This window comes from Strix aluco, chromosome 15 (genome assembly GCF_031877795.1).
Source record: "Strix aluco isolate bStrAlu1 chromosome 15, bStrAlu1.hap1, whole genome shotgun sequence".
NCBI lineage: Eukaryota > Metazoa > Chordata > Aves > Strigiformes > Strigidae > Strix > Strix aluco.
In genome coordinates, this window is record NC_133945.1 from 8,294,187 (window position 1) to 8,307,356 (window position 13,170).

Sequence of the window (13,170 nt, forward strand, 5' to 3'; positions counted from 1 at the left end):
GCTTGTCCCCAGCCCCTGTAACCCACAGCTGCCAGCACGGGGACACGGCAGATACAGCCAACATCTCCTGCAGTGCCCTGACCCCTCCAGACCCCATTCATTCTCCCGGGTCACCTTGCGCAGTTCCAGCACTGACTTAGTAACAGCCAGGATATAAACAAGCATTTTAGCTAGATTATTACTAATATATCTTGGAAAACAGGCCCCCCTGCCCCCCATCTATGTCCTCTCCACCTCAGAATGGAGTGAAGGGTGTGTTTTAAAAACAGACCCACCTGTTGTGACAGCTAAGCTGACTTTTCACCTTTCCTCCTGCAGTAAGAGGCCACAGGAAACACTTTTAACTCGACTCTTTGATGCAAGCCGTGCGTTTAAGGAGCCTACCCAGGGATAGTTGTTCTGCCGTAGCGATCACTCCAGGCAAGGGAAAGTTTAACACAAAAAGCACCAGGACCACAGAGGTTTGGTCAAGAAAAGGAACTAACAAACAGCCCTGACAGTTATTCTGCAGTGATAAAAAAAAAAGAGTAGGAATGTCTTTTGTGTGGCTAGCACAAGGGTATCTCAGGGCCTTCTGCAACAGTAAAGTATGTCTTAGCTATGACAGATCTGCTGCTAGTTTAAAATTCATCCAGTAGACGGGAGTTTAGAAACAAACAGTGCCAGGACTGGAGAGGCAGCCCGCCCAGCAGTCCTGGCCTAACCGCAGAAAGATGAAGTAGTTGCATTTCTTCCCCTCCTCTCTGCCAAGGCAACTGTACATTGTTGCTATAAATAGAGACACACTGGAGCTTCTTTTAACCTTGGAGGGAGAGAACTCGGCCACTGTACCAGCGAAAGAGGCAAAGGGCTGTTGCCACCTAGAAATGTCTCGATGGCACTAGAATTTCCCTCCAGCCCATGTGCCCGCTCAGGTGGTAAAAGTCCTTGCTTAGAGCTCCCAGCAAACCCTGTCTGCCCAGCACGCACAGCACTGGGATGCACGCTCCGCTAACCCAAAAGCTGCATCAGCAGAAAAGCGCAAGTTGGAACCGTGGCCAGAAAAAAGCCTGCTGCAGTCTGGAGGCGAGGAGGAGTTCTTGGTGCCTGCTGTTGCAATTTGGAAAGATAAAGATAGAACTACTGAATTTGGTTTCTGACCTCATGAGACTCCCTTCCAAGGTCAGTGCTTCAGCTGTGGAGGTCAGGCTGCAGCTACCACAGAAGCAAGCAGTACACCTGCATGCAGGCAGTTTTTATTACAGGGCTTTGCTCTTGTGTTCAGATCGTAAGGCTTGAAGCTGTGCCAAGCTGGCTTTGTAAATGCAAACCACACCTATTTTCCATCTGGTAGGAGGAGATTATGGAAAGCAAGCCCCCATCTTTTAGAAGTAACTGGCAGATCTTGCAAAACAGTAAATAATTCCCATTCTAAGAACAAGATTTTGACAGTTCTGAGCTAAAAGATGAATTAATGCGCAAGACCGAATTCTAGAATTTCAGATAACACAGTTACAAGACACAATCACGCGGACGCCTCACAGCAGTAGCCGGCAGCTCCAGAAACGCGTGTTCCGAGCAAGAGCAGTGGAATTGCGCCATCAGGGCACAGCCGTCGAGCAGCAGCAACAAAACACGAAGGTAAGAAAGACAGCAGGACTCCCACCTCGGCAGCGCTCGGCTGCACGTGGCACAACGCCCTTCCGTGGAGGGGCATCCACATCAGAAAACTCATATGCGAACTGAGCAGAATGTGTTTGTAGCTGGAAACTTAAAGAGTGTTCCCTCCATTGTGCAGAGAAGTAATGGCAGGAGGTGGCAGGGCAGCAGAGGATTCGCACACCTTTAGCCCCAACCATCAATGTTTAATTACCAAAAAGATATAAACAGTGAGGTAACAAGTAAGCCTCTTCCAAGAAACACAACTAGTCAAGCAAGAGGGAAAGCAACACTCTACAGCTACTCCTTCAACAGACGGCTGCTGTGAAGTAACATGGGTGCTGTGCAATGGACAAGAGGAATACAAGGGCTGTGTGTGAGCCTGCATAAATAGTTATCACACTGCTGGAGTTCTCATCGCAAAGCCTCCATCCCCTGGAATCACACTATAAAAGGGGACTATGATAACAGTAACAAGAGAGCAAAAGCATTTGAAATTCTCATCCTTTAATGGTCAATGATAACTTCTGGCTGGTTCTGTGTAATACAATTAAACATACTTAAATGTTTCCAAAAAAAAAAAAAAAAGAAGCTCTCACACCCCCTCTTTCTATAGCTTTCTTTCATCGACATTCCACTGCTGGATAGGACTCCCATGGCCTAACATACACCTCTCAAGTCACCACACATCCACATCTTAAGTGTAACGAAGAACTGAAAAACCTTGGTGCACCAGTGATGTGTTATTTTAAAAATAACAGCTCTATTAAACCAACTCCTTCCCAGTCTCCACTGCTTCTCAAAGAGGAAAAACAAAATGTTACTGTGGGAGTCTTAATACACTTGTCTTTGTGGGTTTCTCTCTTCCCTGCTGAAGTCATACAGCATAGAGTTCATAGATCTTCTTTACACAGTACACCAGGGCCGCGAGTGCTATCGTGTTGTGCAGTCTCTTTCTGTGCAGGTCGTCCTTCCTCACCAGCACCACCGGAGTGGAGGAGGTGAGCGTATGCAGGGGCAGGCGGGAAAGTTTATAGGCATCGTACTCTACTTGGTACTTGCAACAGGGATCAAATTGCCAAGAGATACCATAGAGGGTGCAGCAAGCCACGCTCAGCACACCAGCAGGCAGGGAGATGTAGTGAGAATAATCTACTGGAAGTGCCAGAGGGGTGAAGAGACAGGTGGTGCCCGCTAGCACGGCCGTCTTGTGCAGGCAGTTCCCAACAGTGATCCAGCGGGCCGTCTCGTCCCCAATGCGAGTGGGCTCTATCACTATGTATTTGTACTGCGCTTCCAGGGCCTGCTCCAGCTCGTACTCAAACTGGTCCTGAGCATTCTCTCCATTGTAGATCTCATGCACGATGTAACAGTCCGTGGAGGACAAGGTGACCCTGTTAAGAGGAAACACAGAATTAAAACTACAGAGCTTAAAAACAGACTTTTCACCCACCCAAGCTGTGAGAACAGGAGAGAAAAACGTCCGAAGTGAGGGCAACCCCTCAAGGTCAGTCACTGCCTCTGTTCAACAACAAGCAGCTTTTTGAATTCAAGATTCATTTCAGATCAGCTAATTATACCTGCCGTACATGAAATCATCCCAAAATAAGGCAACGTCTTTTTCCTTGCCTCTTCCTAACTTGGAGGAGCTAGAACATTTTGAGAAAATAAGATCTTGTTAACAATCCCAGACTGTTTCCTCACCCTGATACCCAAGCAGTTTCTCTAGGGACACTGGAGGTGTCACACCTGTGCGGCCGCACCGCATCAGTGAATGAACCACACAGACTTCAGGAGCTTGCACAGAAAATAAAACTGGCAGCTCATCCATCAAGAGGGCAAGTTGCACTGGAAGGTTTTAAGAGAGGAAGCATTTTCAGATGAACGTTTGCCTTCTCCCCACAATAACTACCTCCTCGCCACTGATGTAGCTTGCTGTTTAGTCCTCCATAGTAAACCCAACCTAGTAAATCCACAGAAATGAAGGTGAAAAAGGTGGCAGAGCACTCTGTTACAGAATGGTTCATGAAGGTGAAAAAGGTGGCAGAGCACTCTGTTACAGAATGGTTCATGAAGGTGAAAAAGGTGGCAGAGCACTCTGTTACAGAATGGTTCACTCCATCTTCTGAAATAGGATGCAGCAAAGCAAGAAAGGAACATTTTTTTAACCCAGGCAGGCTCTAACAGTGAGGAAAGAGCTGCTGGCTTTACCTTGGAGCACGCTCCCTACTGACAGGGGGTTCACAAGACTGGTACATCCCCCATTTGAGGAGCAGATTTTAGTTGCCTGAAGTCACATCAATTTCCACATCCTCCCCACCCTCTTCACACACATCACCTTCGCGGCAGCTCCATTAATGTAAGACTGCCAAAAAATAGGATTCTGACCATTTACCTGAGTTTACGAAGAATAAAAAAAACCTATTCATTAGAACAAGGCAAAATCCTCCCTTCTAAGGAGAAGAAATAACTGTTTCTGACATACTTGTGCTTAACCAGAGCAAAACTGAGCATGTGGCCTCTCAAGGATAAAAATATCTAGCAGATTCCTTTAGCAGAAAGAGAACAAATTGCACACATATTTGACCTAATCACAGCAGACAAAACCACCTCATCCCAACAGCATTTAGACCCTCCTGACGTTGGGAGGCAAGACACTGCTGAGATGGAGAATGAAACTAGCACTTTTTGCTCCATGAGTACAATGGTACTTATGTGCGTGCACTGGAAAATAAGGGAGAAAAATACACATTCGCAAGCTGCTGTGTTACCAGACATTACCCTTAATGTGCAGCTCCATTCACGCTGCAAAGGGTATCGTGCAGTGGCCATCTGTAATCAAGAATATTGTTAAATTACAAGCTGTTGCCAGAAGTAGCTGTTTTTGTGAACAGCAGCAAACGTATCAAACAGCAGGACCCGAGACGCACCAGCCTTTCTCAAAGCAGAGTAATAAGCAGTTTCATTAAAAGTCTAGCCAGAATTTATATAAACTACAAGGAAAACTCAACTTACAAGCTAGTTACTGAGTTCTCAGCAGTTCATTTCCCCCTTGGCCTGTTCACAGGTAGAAAGAAAAATAAAAATCCACCTGAATGTTGTGTACGCCAGGGGCATCTTTAAGGCCACCTTCTTGTCAGAGGTTGTTTGGAAAGTTACAATTAACTCTTTCAGCACAGTTGTGGTGGGCTCTGACATTCTGTAGTGAATTGGCAAGTATCTAAAGAAAAATTTTGAAGGACAGCACCTATATAAAAATGTTACAGAGCACTACATCTCTAATATAACTAAGTATCAGCTAACATTAAGGAGTTTCTAACAGAGCCAGTTAACCAGGTGTTACACCGATACATTAAAGACACAGCTGGTAACAACTTCTGCCAAGAATTTTTTTCCTGATGACAACTGTACCAAGTGTAGCTTCTTCCAAATCAAAAATTCCAATTTCATGACAGAAGACATGCCGAGACTTAAGGTAACTCTGTAAAACACCACCAATGACTATGTGAAACCACTTGCTAAGGCATAATGACTTCAGGGATAAGCTATTGCTGAAAGGCATTTCCAAGCTGGAAGCTGACCCAGTGCTAACACAATCCTCCAGATAAAATTAGTATTTCCTACCAAGGAGCATTTTCAGAGTTCTGAAACACCTAGGAGCATGCAGCATCAGTCTGCAAAACAGAGAAGGAGAATCCAAATTCAACTAAGAACTCTGCAGAGGCTTAGGAACAGCACAATAGCCTAGTCACCCTAGGACCTCCCTGCCATCGCCAGGAAAACAAGGGTGAAGCAAGCCCATTTCTTCTCCGCCTGTACCAGAGCCATGGGGAACTGGGCTTCTCACTCTAGAAATTAAGCCAAGTAACTACATTACAGGGGATTTCTCCAGGCTCAGCATCAGGACAGGTGGCACTAACCTATCAGACACATTTCTCCTCACTCTGATCCTGCCTGTTCTTAACTCTGGATATCCTGTTTTTCCTTTCACCATAACTTACACACACTGAGCCGTACCACAAGCAACAGCTGCCTGTCAGAGAGCAGGAATCCAGCAGACTCTGGCCAGAGGCAGTACTGTCCATCTCTTCTGGAATCTCTTGGCTTGCCAGGCTCTGGGGTTTTATAACAATGAAGTCAAGAAAAGCACAATCCTCCTAAGCCAAAACAAGCAGATCTTAAAATACGTTCTGTTGAAAAACCTCACTGGGAAATAAACTGCACAAAGGCTTAATTCCTGATAGAGTCTGGCCCCTTAACTACGCCATTTCTCCCAATTAGTCCTCTAATATGGGAATAAATCTCTATCAGTGCTGAAGCTGCAAATGGCAAAATGGGCAATCCAAAAACAAAGGACAAAGAATAAAAAATTAGCTGCTCAAACAATAGGACACATGAAGAGTCAGCAACGCAAGCAGAAAGCCTCCGGTTCTCGTACAGAGGAAGTGGGGTTTATCACATATTATTTTCACGCAAGAACTGGCTGCCTCTGGAGGATGGAAAGCTGAAAACTGGTTTGTTTTCAGACGATATAGAAAGAGACACAGATGAGATACGTGGGCTTGAGAATGTTTTAGATCTTGCTGGCATGCAGAGTAGGCCCGAGGACCTCAATCCACAGAGGCAATCTCTCCTGACGCAGCCTTTCAATTGAACACAGCAGCTGCACATGAACAAACCCCGTCAAAGCAACTGGATTTGCTCAAACACTGGAGGCTATGGAGCTTGCCTTTTGGAGCTCGTCCCCCACGCCCCAGCAATGACAAACAAAAATGCAGAGCTGTGCAATCAACTCCAAGCTGGCATCCACTGGGTATCAAGTGTGGTGATTTTATATAAATTCCATTTTACTTAAAAGAATAGTAAATAACCAGTGTCAGAGGGGATCCAGTTCCAAAAGCCATAAACCGCTGCCACATGTTCAGAAGCCCAGCATGCTAATTGCTGGACAGCCCAGAACCTAAAAGCAGTTGTAAATATTATTCAGTCAAATGATTTTCCAGGACCTGTCTCCCCACCCCCCAAAAAAGGACTAAGTTAAAAAGTCGTACAGCTGTTCTGTAAGAATAGTTCTGGGCCTTATAGCCAAATAGTTTATTCTATTGGAGCTTCATGCATTCTATACCTGAGAATTTTTAAATGTCCGATTCCTGGTGACAATTGCATGCACAGATGGGGGAATGTGACAGTACTCTCAACTATTCAACACAGCAAGATGAAAATAATGTAAAATCACTGGTGTAAAATTTGGGTATTGCTGAAGTTATAAATAAGGAATCAGTTGTTAACAGAGCTACCACCAGCAGGAGGGGCAGAAGTGACTGTCTTAGCTATAGGGCAGCTTCAAATTACATTTGGATTATCTTCCTAACATGGGAATATCAGAGAGCACCAGGAGAGGGGTGCTGCAGGGCTGAACAATAGCAACTCCAGCGGTTTCCCAGTCACAGCCCTCAAAGCCGCTCCATTTCTCTGCCTCCAGCTTGGAAGCAGTCTCTGAGCTGCCTCCTGAAAACAGCAGCCTGCCTGTTAAATCTAAATTTCAACTGGATAGTCTGTATGGATGAACAAATAAATACTCTCCTAAGGAGGAGGTACAATGCCACTCAACGTGAAAAGACCTTAAGTTTTGTCAGGTGCCAACTGGCAAAGAGAGAAACAAATGAACAGAGTCCTGAAAACAGGGCAGATGACAACATCCTGGAAGAAACCCCAGCATCCTTCCACCACTGTCCACTTGCAGGGGAGAACATCTGAGCCTCACGAGCATGCTGCCCTCAGCCTAAAGGTGTTCCTCAATCTGCCAGATAGACTTTTGGCGAGGGTTTCAAGTCATCCAACTATCTCAGTTCTGCAAAACGTTCAGAATCACAATTAGAAACAATCTCAAGTTGCACAAAGCACAGGTAGAGTTCTGTGCAAAAAAAGTTCTTTCAAAACCCCTCCCATAACATGTAGGTCAAGTTTAGTGTTGTTTTTTGGTTTGGGTTTTGGTTTTGTTTCTTAAAGAAGAATGTTCCTGGACAACAGTATTGCTTGGAGCACCAAACCTACATTCAGATGAACTGTAAATGAAGACCAGTCTGATTATTAATTAAAAAAAAAAAAAAAAGAGAGGCTTGCAGCAGTGTGGTAACACCTGTCACAAGCAGCACACACACACACAAAATCTAGTTTAGCAGTGCAGAGGGACTTCATGCTGGCTGCACAAGTGAACTTCAGGAAAAGGACATTACAGATGGCCAAAGCAGAGTGTCTGGGGTCATTATTAGCATCTAACTAAGCTTGAGCAAGTCAGTAAAGCCAAGGCATAACAAATTAAACAACTAAACTTCCCTCCCCCAACATAAATCCTCCTTGAAATTTAATTTAATTTCAAGATTAAGGCATGATTAGCTGGGGCCTGGCTTTCATTCTCAGTGGAAATACTCCACCTCAGTCATATTCAACAGTGTCTTTTACTCAGGAAAGCTCCAGGATATCACGTACAGAAAGTACTAACAGATCCGAGCTTAAGCACCCGACGACTTGATTCTCTGCTGAACATCCACACAATCTACCATCTCAGCCCATCAGTCACAGCTGTCAAGCCTATGGCTTCTTAAAGGCCGTTCTCAACAGGTTGTGAGTGGATGCATTAAATCAGAGGAAGAACAGGGAAGTTGTAGCAATAAAGCAAGACTTCCATTCAAAAGATATACCTTAAATGCAAATAGGAAAGAGAACACGAGAACACAGGTAAAAAGCTTCAAGTAGCCTCGGGAAGGGAAGACAACACAAAGAAAAACAGCACCCGACCATTACAAAAAACTCCAGCCACCAGAGCAAAATGAGGTGTCAATTTTAAGTCAACTAATGATTAGCCAGACTAATGGAAACAGGTCAATCATTGCTGTAAGCAAACAGAGTACCAGAAATCTGAGCAGTGCAGGTAGGGAAAGGAGAGACCTCTTTAAGGGCACAGAGAAACCAATACAAGCAGTGGTGATGACATTAAAGCTGTTCTTTCTAGAGTTTGTTAGAACATCTCCCGGGGGAACAAATGGCATTCTGTCTTGTGTTCTGGCGGTCATCGTGCTGAATTTTATACAAAAACACTAAGTACAATTCACTGTCTGTTCTGTATAAAAAAGTTGTTTTGGTCTACAGATTAACAATTCTCTTTAGACAGTCTCCATTAAAGAGTCTATCCAGAATGAAGAAAAACAAATATTTAGTTGGGTCTCTTCAGTGGTTTGGGTTATTTTGTTTAACCTTATTATTTTACCACCAGAGCGCCAGCTGGAGTTCACAGCCAACATCCTTTGAAATTCATGTCCTTACATTTAGTTCTACTGAGGAAACCACTTTTTGACCAATTACAGACTTCTCTGTATCAACAAAGTCATTTATGAAGGGATACAATCTCCACATAAGAGTTGCTGGACTTTTTTTTTTTTTTAAATGAAAGCTGGTCTAGTCTCTTAGCAAACAGTATTTTATTCACTACTGAGTCTCCTCGCATCACCTCTCAACACACAGATGCCTTTTAGACTAGCTGGCTGACAACTGTAAAAACTCCTTCAAGTAGTTCATTTATGAGGAAAACTGGATTAGCAAATTCAGTTCAAAGGAATGTGTCTTTGGACAAGAATCCTGCCCAGTGTAAGAAAACTGTACTCACTGTATAAAAAGCATATATGTCATCATTTGATGATGTCAGGTCTGCCAGCACTGCCTTTTACACAACTTGCATTGCTGGCAGCCAAACAAGATCAGTTGGTGTGATTTAGAATTACACACCGACGGGAAGGCCGAGGCCCAGTCATGCATATCTCCAGCTCCAGAATTGCAAGGAAGAAGCAGTACCTAGCTGACATCACCCGACACCTATCAGAAGTATGATCTTTTGTCACGTTCATACGGGATGACACCTGGGAGAACCACCATCTTTCGATAGAGATTGTGAAATGCTGGTCAATGGTGTATCTGTTCTGCTATGTCACTTCTGTGCTTTCTTACACTTAGTTATATACTTCTCATCAGCAAAGGAAAAATAATACACGCAGCAGGTTCATGAAGTAACTCGTGTTTATGAATAAGTATTTTTGATTGTAAGATTAATCATAATTTTAAAAAAATCACTGCAAACTACAATTAGATTATTGTATTGTTCACAGATTACATTACAAGGTAACAACTCACTTTCAAGTCTGCATCAGTTTCCACCCTGGCAGAATAATTTTCATTGAAGTTAAGTGATCTTTTGCATTTTTTTTTTTTCTTCACTTCTGCTGGGAGGACAGGTCTACCGCATGAAAACTCCACACCTCATGTGCTCAACACTGGGGTAGATGCCAGCACTGGGGGCAGACAGCTTTACCACTATGCCACTGAGCTCTGTGGTATTCTTAGTTGTTTATATAAACTACACTGATGCAGTAATTCCATCGGCTCTTCCAGTTCAATTACTTTTAAATTCCCTGAACACAGACAGCATTCCTGCAACTCACATTAGCGCCAGAATTTTAAGGGCTACTTGTGGCTCGTTCTCCTTGGCTATGTAGATTCAACACCACCAAAAAGAATATTGTTGAATTGCAGCAAGGGAACAAAATGAAGCAAAAGGCACAGCAAAAACTAAGACAGATATTAAGAGTCTTTAGGTAAGGCAGCAGGACAAAAGAAAACTCCTCACAATAAAAATGGAGCCACTTTCAGCAGCTGCTGGTTACATCAGTCAGCCCCGGGGCAAAACAGGGAAAATGCCAACGTAAGGAAATACAGGATTTAACTAGACATTTGAAGTAGGTAAAGAACTGTGCATACAGATTTTGAAGTCGCTCAACAAGATTTTCCTCTGTCTCTTTTTCCTGTTTTAAAGTTACGATTCCCAAACTTCTACAGCTACTCTGTGGATACCTCCAGCACGTCCTAGCTGCTCCTCCGTCCTGACAGAGGCAAAGAGAGCGCGTTACAGAGCTCTCTGCGAGCACCGAGGCGGCAACCCCCGCCCGCCCCGGCCCCGCGGATCGGGGGAGCGCAGCGGCTCCGCGCTGACCCCCGGAGCGGCCGGGGCCGCCGCGGCCGCCCGCAGAAGGAGGTCACCCTGGAGGACTCGCCGCTGCCCTTACCACCTTTATAAATAGCCGTGGAAGGAGCCTCCCCAGGGCTGGCCCTCCTCCACCCCAACCCCGAGCGCCGCATCCCCGCGGCGGGAAGAGCTGCGGCCGCCGCCTCCGCCACCCTGCGGGCCGCGCTGACCTTCCCCGGCCCCAGCCCGCCGCACGGCCCCCTCCCCGCGCCCGCCCACAGCGGGAGACCGCCGGTGCCGGCGAGCCCCTCCGCCCCAGCCCCACCTCAGCGGGGCCGCGTCCCCTCACCCGCCCTGCCTGGCCACGCTCCCCTCAGTGGGGCCCCCGCCCTTGCCCTAGGGTCGCGGAGAGTCCCGGGCGGCTGCAGCCCACTTCCTCCTGCTCCCTCCCCATCTGAGGTGTCCCGGTAACCCCACACCCCCCACCCCAGCCGCATCTCACCTCTCCCGGCCGCCACCGCTGTTGGTGCTACCGGGGCCAGCGCGCCTCCTTCCCCACGCCGCCATCTTGGAGACTCTCGACTCGCAAATGTCTTCGCCAGCGCATCCCGGGCCCGCCGCGGTGCCTGACGGGAAATGTAGTGCGCGAGGGCCGCCGGGACCACCTCGTGTGCGGGGGCCGCCCCATGCGCGGACTACAAATCCCAGAGTGCCCCGCGCCAGGACTCGGCCGCGGGTGCCTCTGGGACGCGTAGTCCCCTCGGCGGGTGTGGGGCCGGGTGAGGAGCAGGGCGGGAGCGCCGATGCGGTCTCAGCCACGGCCTCCTGTCACCAGCGGCGGGCAGAGCAGCCCCGCAGCCCTTGGCTCGGCCCCTGCTCCCGGTCTCTTCCGACGGGAGCGGGCCGGCCGTGGGAGGAGCGTGGCCGTGAGTCCCGGCCTGCCCCGCGGCCCCGCCATGAGGGGGGGGTGCGGCCTCCGCCGCGGGCGAAGCGCCCTGGTTTGGGCTGTGGAAGCGGCTGTGGAGAGGAGCGGAGTCAGCCCTTGCTGAGGTTCAACAGTCCTCCAGAGCCTGAGCGTTGCCTTATTTTCCTACTCGGAACGAAATATATGATTTCCCTTCGCAGGCAGAGGAGGAATGGAGGACCTCCTCAGAGCAGCACCTCCCTGGGGAAGAGAGACTGGGCTCTGTTGGGGTAAATTTAGCCCCTTTAATCGGCTCTGAAAGAGGAGCAGGGCATGGGATGCTCCACCACTGCTGCATCTCTGAGAAGGAATAACAGTTTATAGCCAAACGCTTCACTAAGAAACGAAATGCAGGTTTGCTGCTGTCACAGGTTTCCCAGCTCCTGGAGATCCAGCAGCAGGCGATGCTGAAGGGTTTGTGGGGGTGTCCCAGGACCCACCCAGTCCTCTGCTTCCAGCGCCGGGGCCACCCCCCAGCACAGCAGGGTCACCTAAGGGGACCTGTGCCAGGGTGCTTGGATGGCCTATATCCGGTATCGTTGTGCCTCTCCAGGGCCCTCTCCAGTTCCCAGTTCTGGCTCCTCCCAGGAGAGGAGCCTTTTTCTCAGGAATTAGTTTTCCCTTAAGAAACAGCAGCTCCCTGCTCAGCAGCCCCCCTCTCTTGGAGATGCACTGCGCTGTCAGCTGTCCTTGGCTTCCAGTACCCATCAGAGAGTACCACTAGCCCTCCTCCAGCCTGGCAGTGCATGTCAGAAGAGCGTGGCTGTTGTTTTTGCAACTCCCATTCCTAGAAAAAGCCTCTTTTTGACAACGTTATTTCCAAGTGATGTAATGTAACTAAAGAGGACAAACCCATGACTGCCTCTGCCTTCCCAGGCATTGCGAGGCTGCTCTTCCAGACTGCAGGGCCCTCATGTACCCCGCTTTTTCAGCCATAATTTGGGGGTCAGCTGTTTCAGTGGAGGTAAACGGTGCATTTGCATGAACAGGAGGCGTTTGGGAAGCGTGCCCAGCCTGGCAGAGTGTGGCTGAGCGGCGGCATTGCTGGGACGGGCCGGAGCATTGGACTGTCTGGAATGTGGAATGTAAACAGAGCGTGTTACCAGCAACAGCCTGGCTTCGTGCTATAACCCAAACCTAACGTGCTGTCTCTCGGGAGCAGCAAAACCCACGCTCCTGCCTGCTCAAATTGCAGCCCAGGGGCCATTTGTCACTTGTCATGTTGGATCAAATCATAACTGTAAATAAGCTGTGCCCCTTCTCCCCACCACCCCCACCCCCTCCCAGCCCTGGCATTTTCAGCTATTGAAACTCCGGACTCACCCTCTGGAGCTTGCACCCAGCTTCAGGAAACGACATAAATGCTGTGCTGGGAGCTTGAAGGCTGGGGCTGTGCTCCCAAGGCTGAGGAGCGCTGGCTCCAGGAGGGAAGCAGCTTGTGTTCCTCTGAGTCACCTGCCTGCCCGCCTTGCTCTGGACAAGCACAGCAGGGAACAACTCCACCGGCTGGCTATTTAAACATTTTCATGCCTTAATGTCTTCAAACAACTTAAAC

The 13,170-nt window shown here is 47.8% G+C and overlaps 1 protein-coding gene across 2 annotated transcripts; it reads right to left on the minus strand.

Annotated features, from left to right (window-relative positions):
- Positions 1 to 2,125: 2,125 nt before the first annotated feature.
- Positions 2,126 to 11,276, minus strand: TMEM11 (transmembrane protein 11). 2 transcript variants are annotated; one of them, XM_074841321.1, is made up of 2 exons: positions 11,154 to 11,276; positions 2,126 to 3,032 (listed from the first exon to the last, which is right to left on the minus strand). In XM_074841321.1, exons 1-2 carry the CDS (start codon positions 11,216 to 11,218, stop codon positions 2,516 to 2,518), a joined length of 582 nt encoding a protein of 193 aa, XP_074697422.1. In that variant the 5' UTR covers positions 11,219 to 11,276; the 3' UTR covers positions 2,126 to 2,515. The 2 variants fall into 2 exon arrangements, with proteins under 2 accessions (XP_074697422.1, XP_074697420.1); XM_074841319.1 differs by lacking the exon at positions 11,154 to 11,276 and adding an exon at positions 5,656 to 8,788.
- Between the last annotated feature and the right edge of the window lie 1,894 nt (positions 11,277 to 13,170).

Coding starts and splice junctions, on each gene's coding strand:
- TMEM11 (XM_074841319.1), bottom strand. CDS start 5,723: ATGGACAGTACTGCCTCTGGCCAGAGTCTGCTGGATTCCTGCTCTCTG. Junction 3,033..5,655: donor ACAGGCAGCTGTTGCTTGTG/GTACGGCTCAGT, acceptor TCCTCTTAACAG/GGTCACCTTGTCCTCCACGG.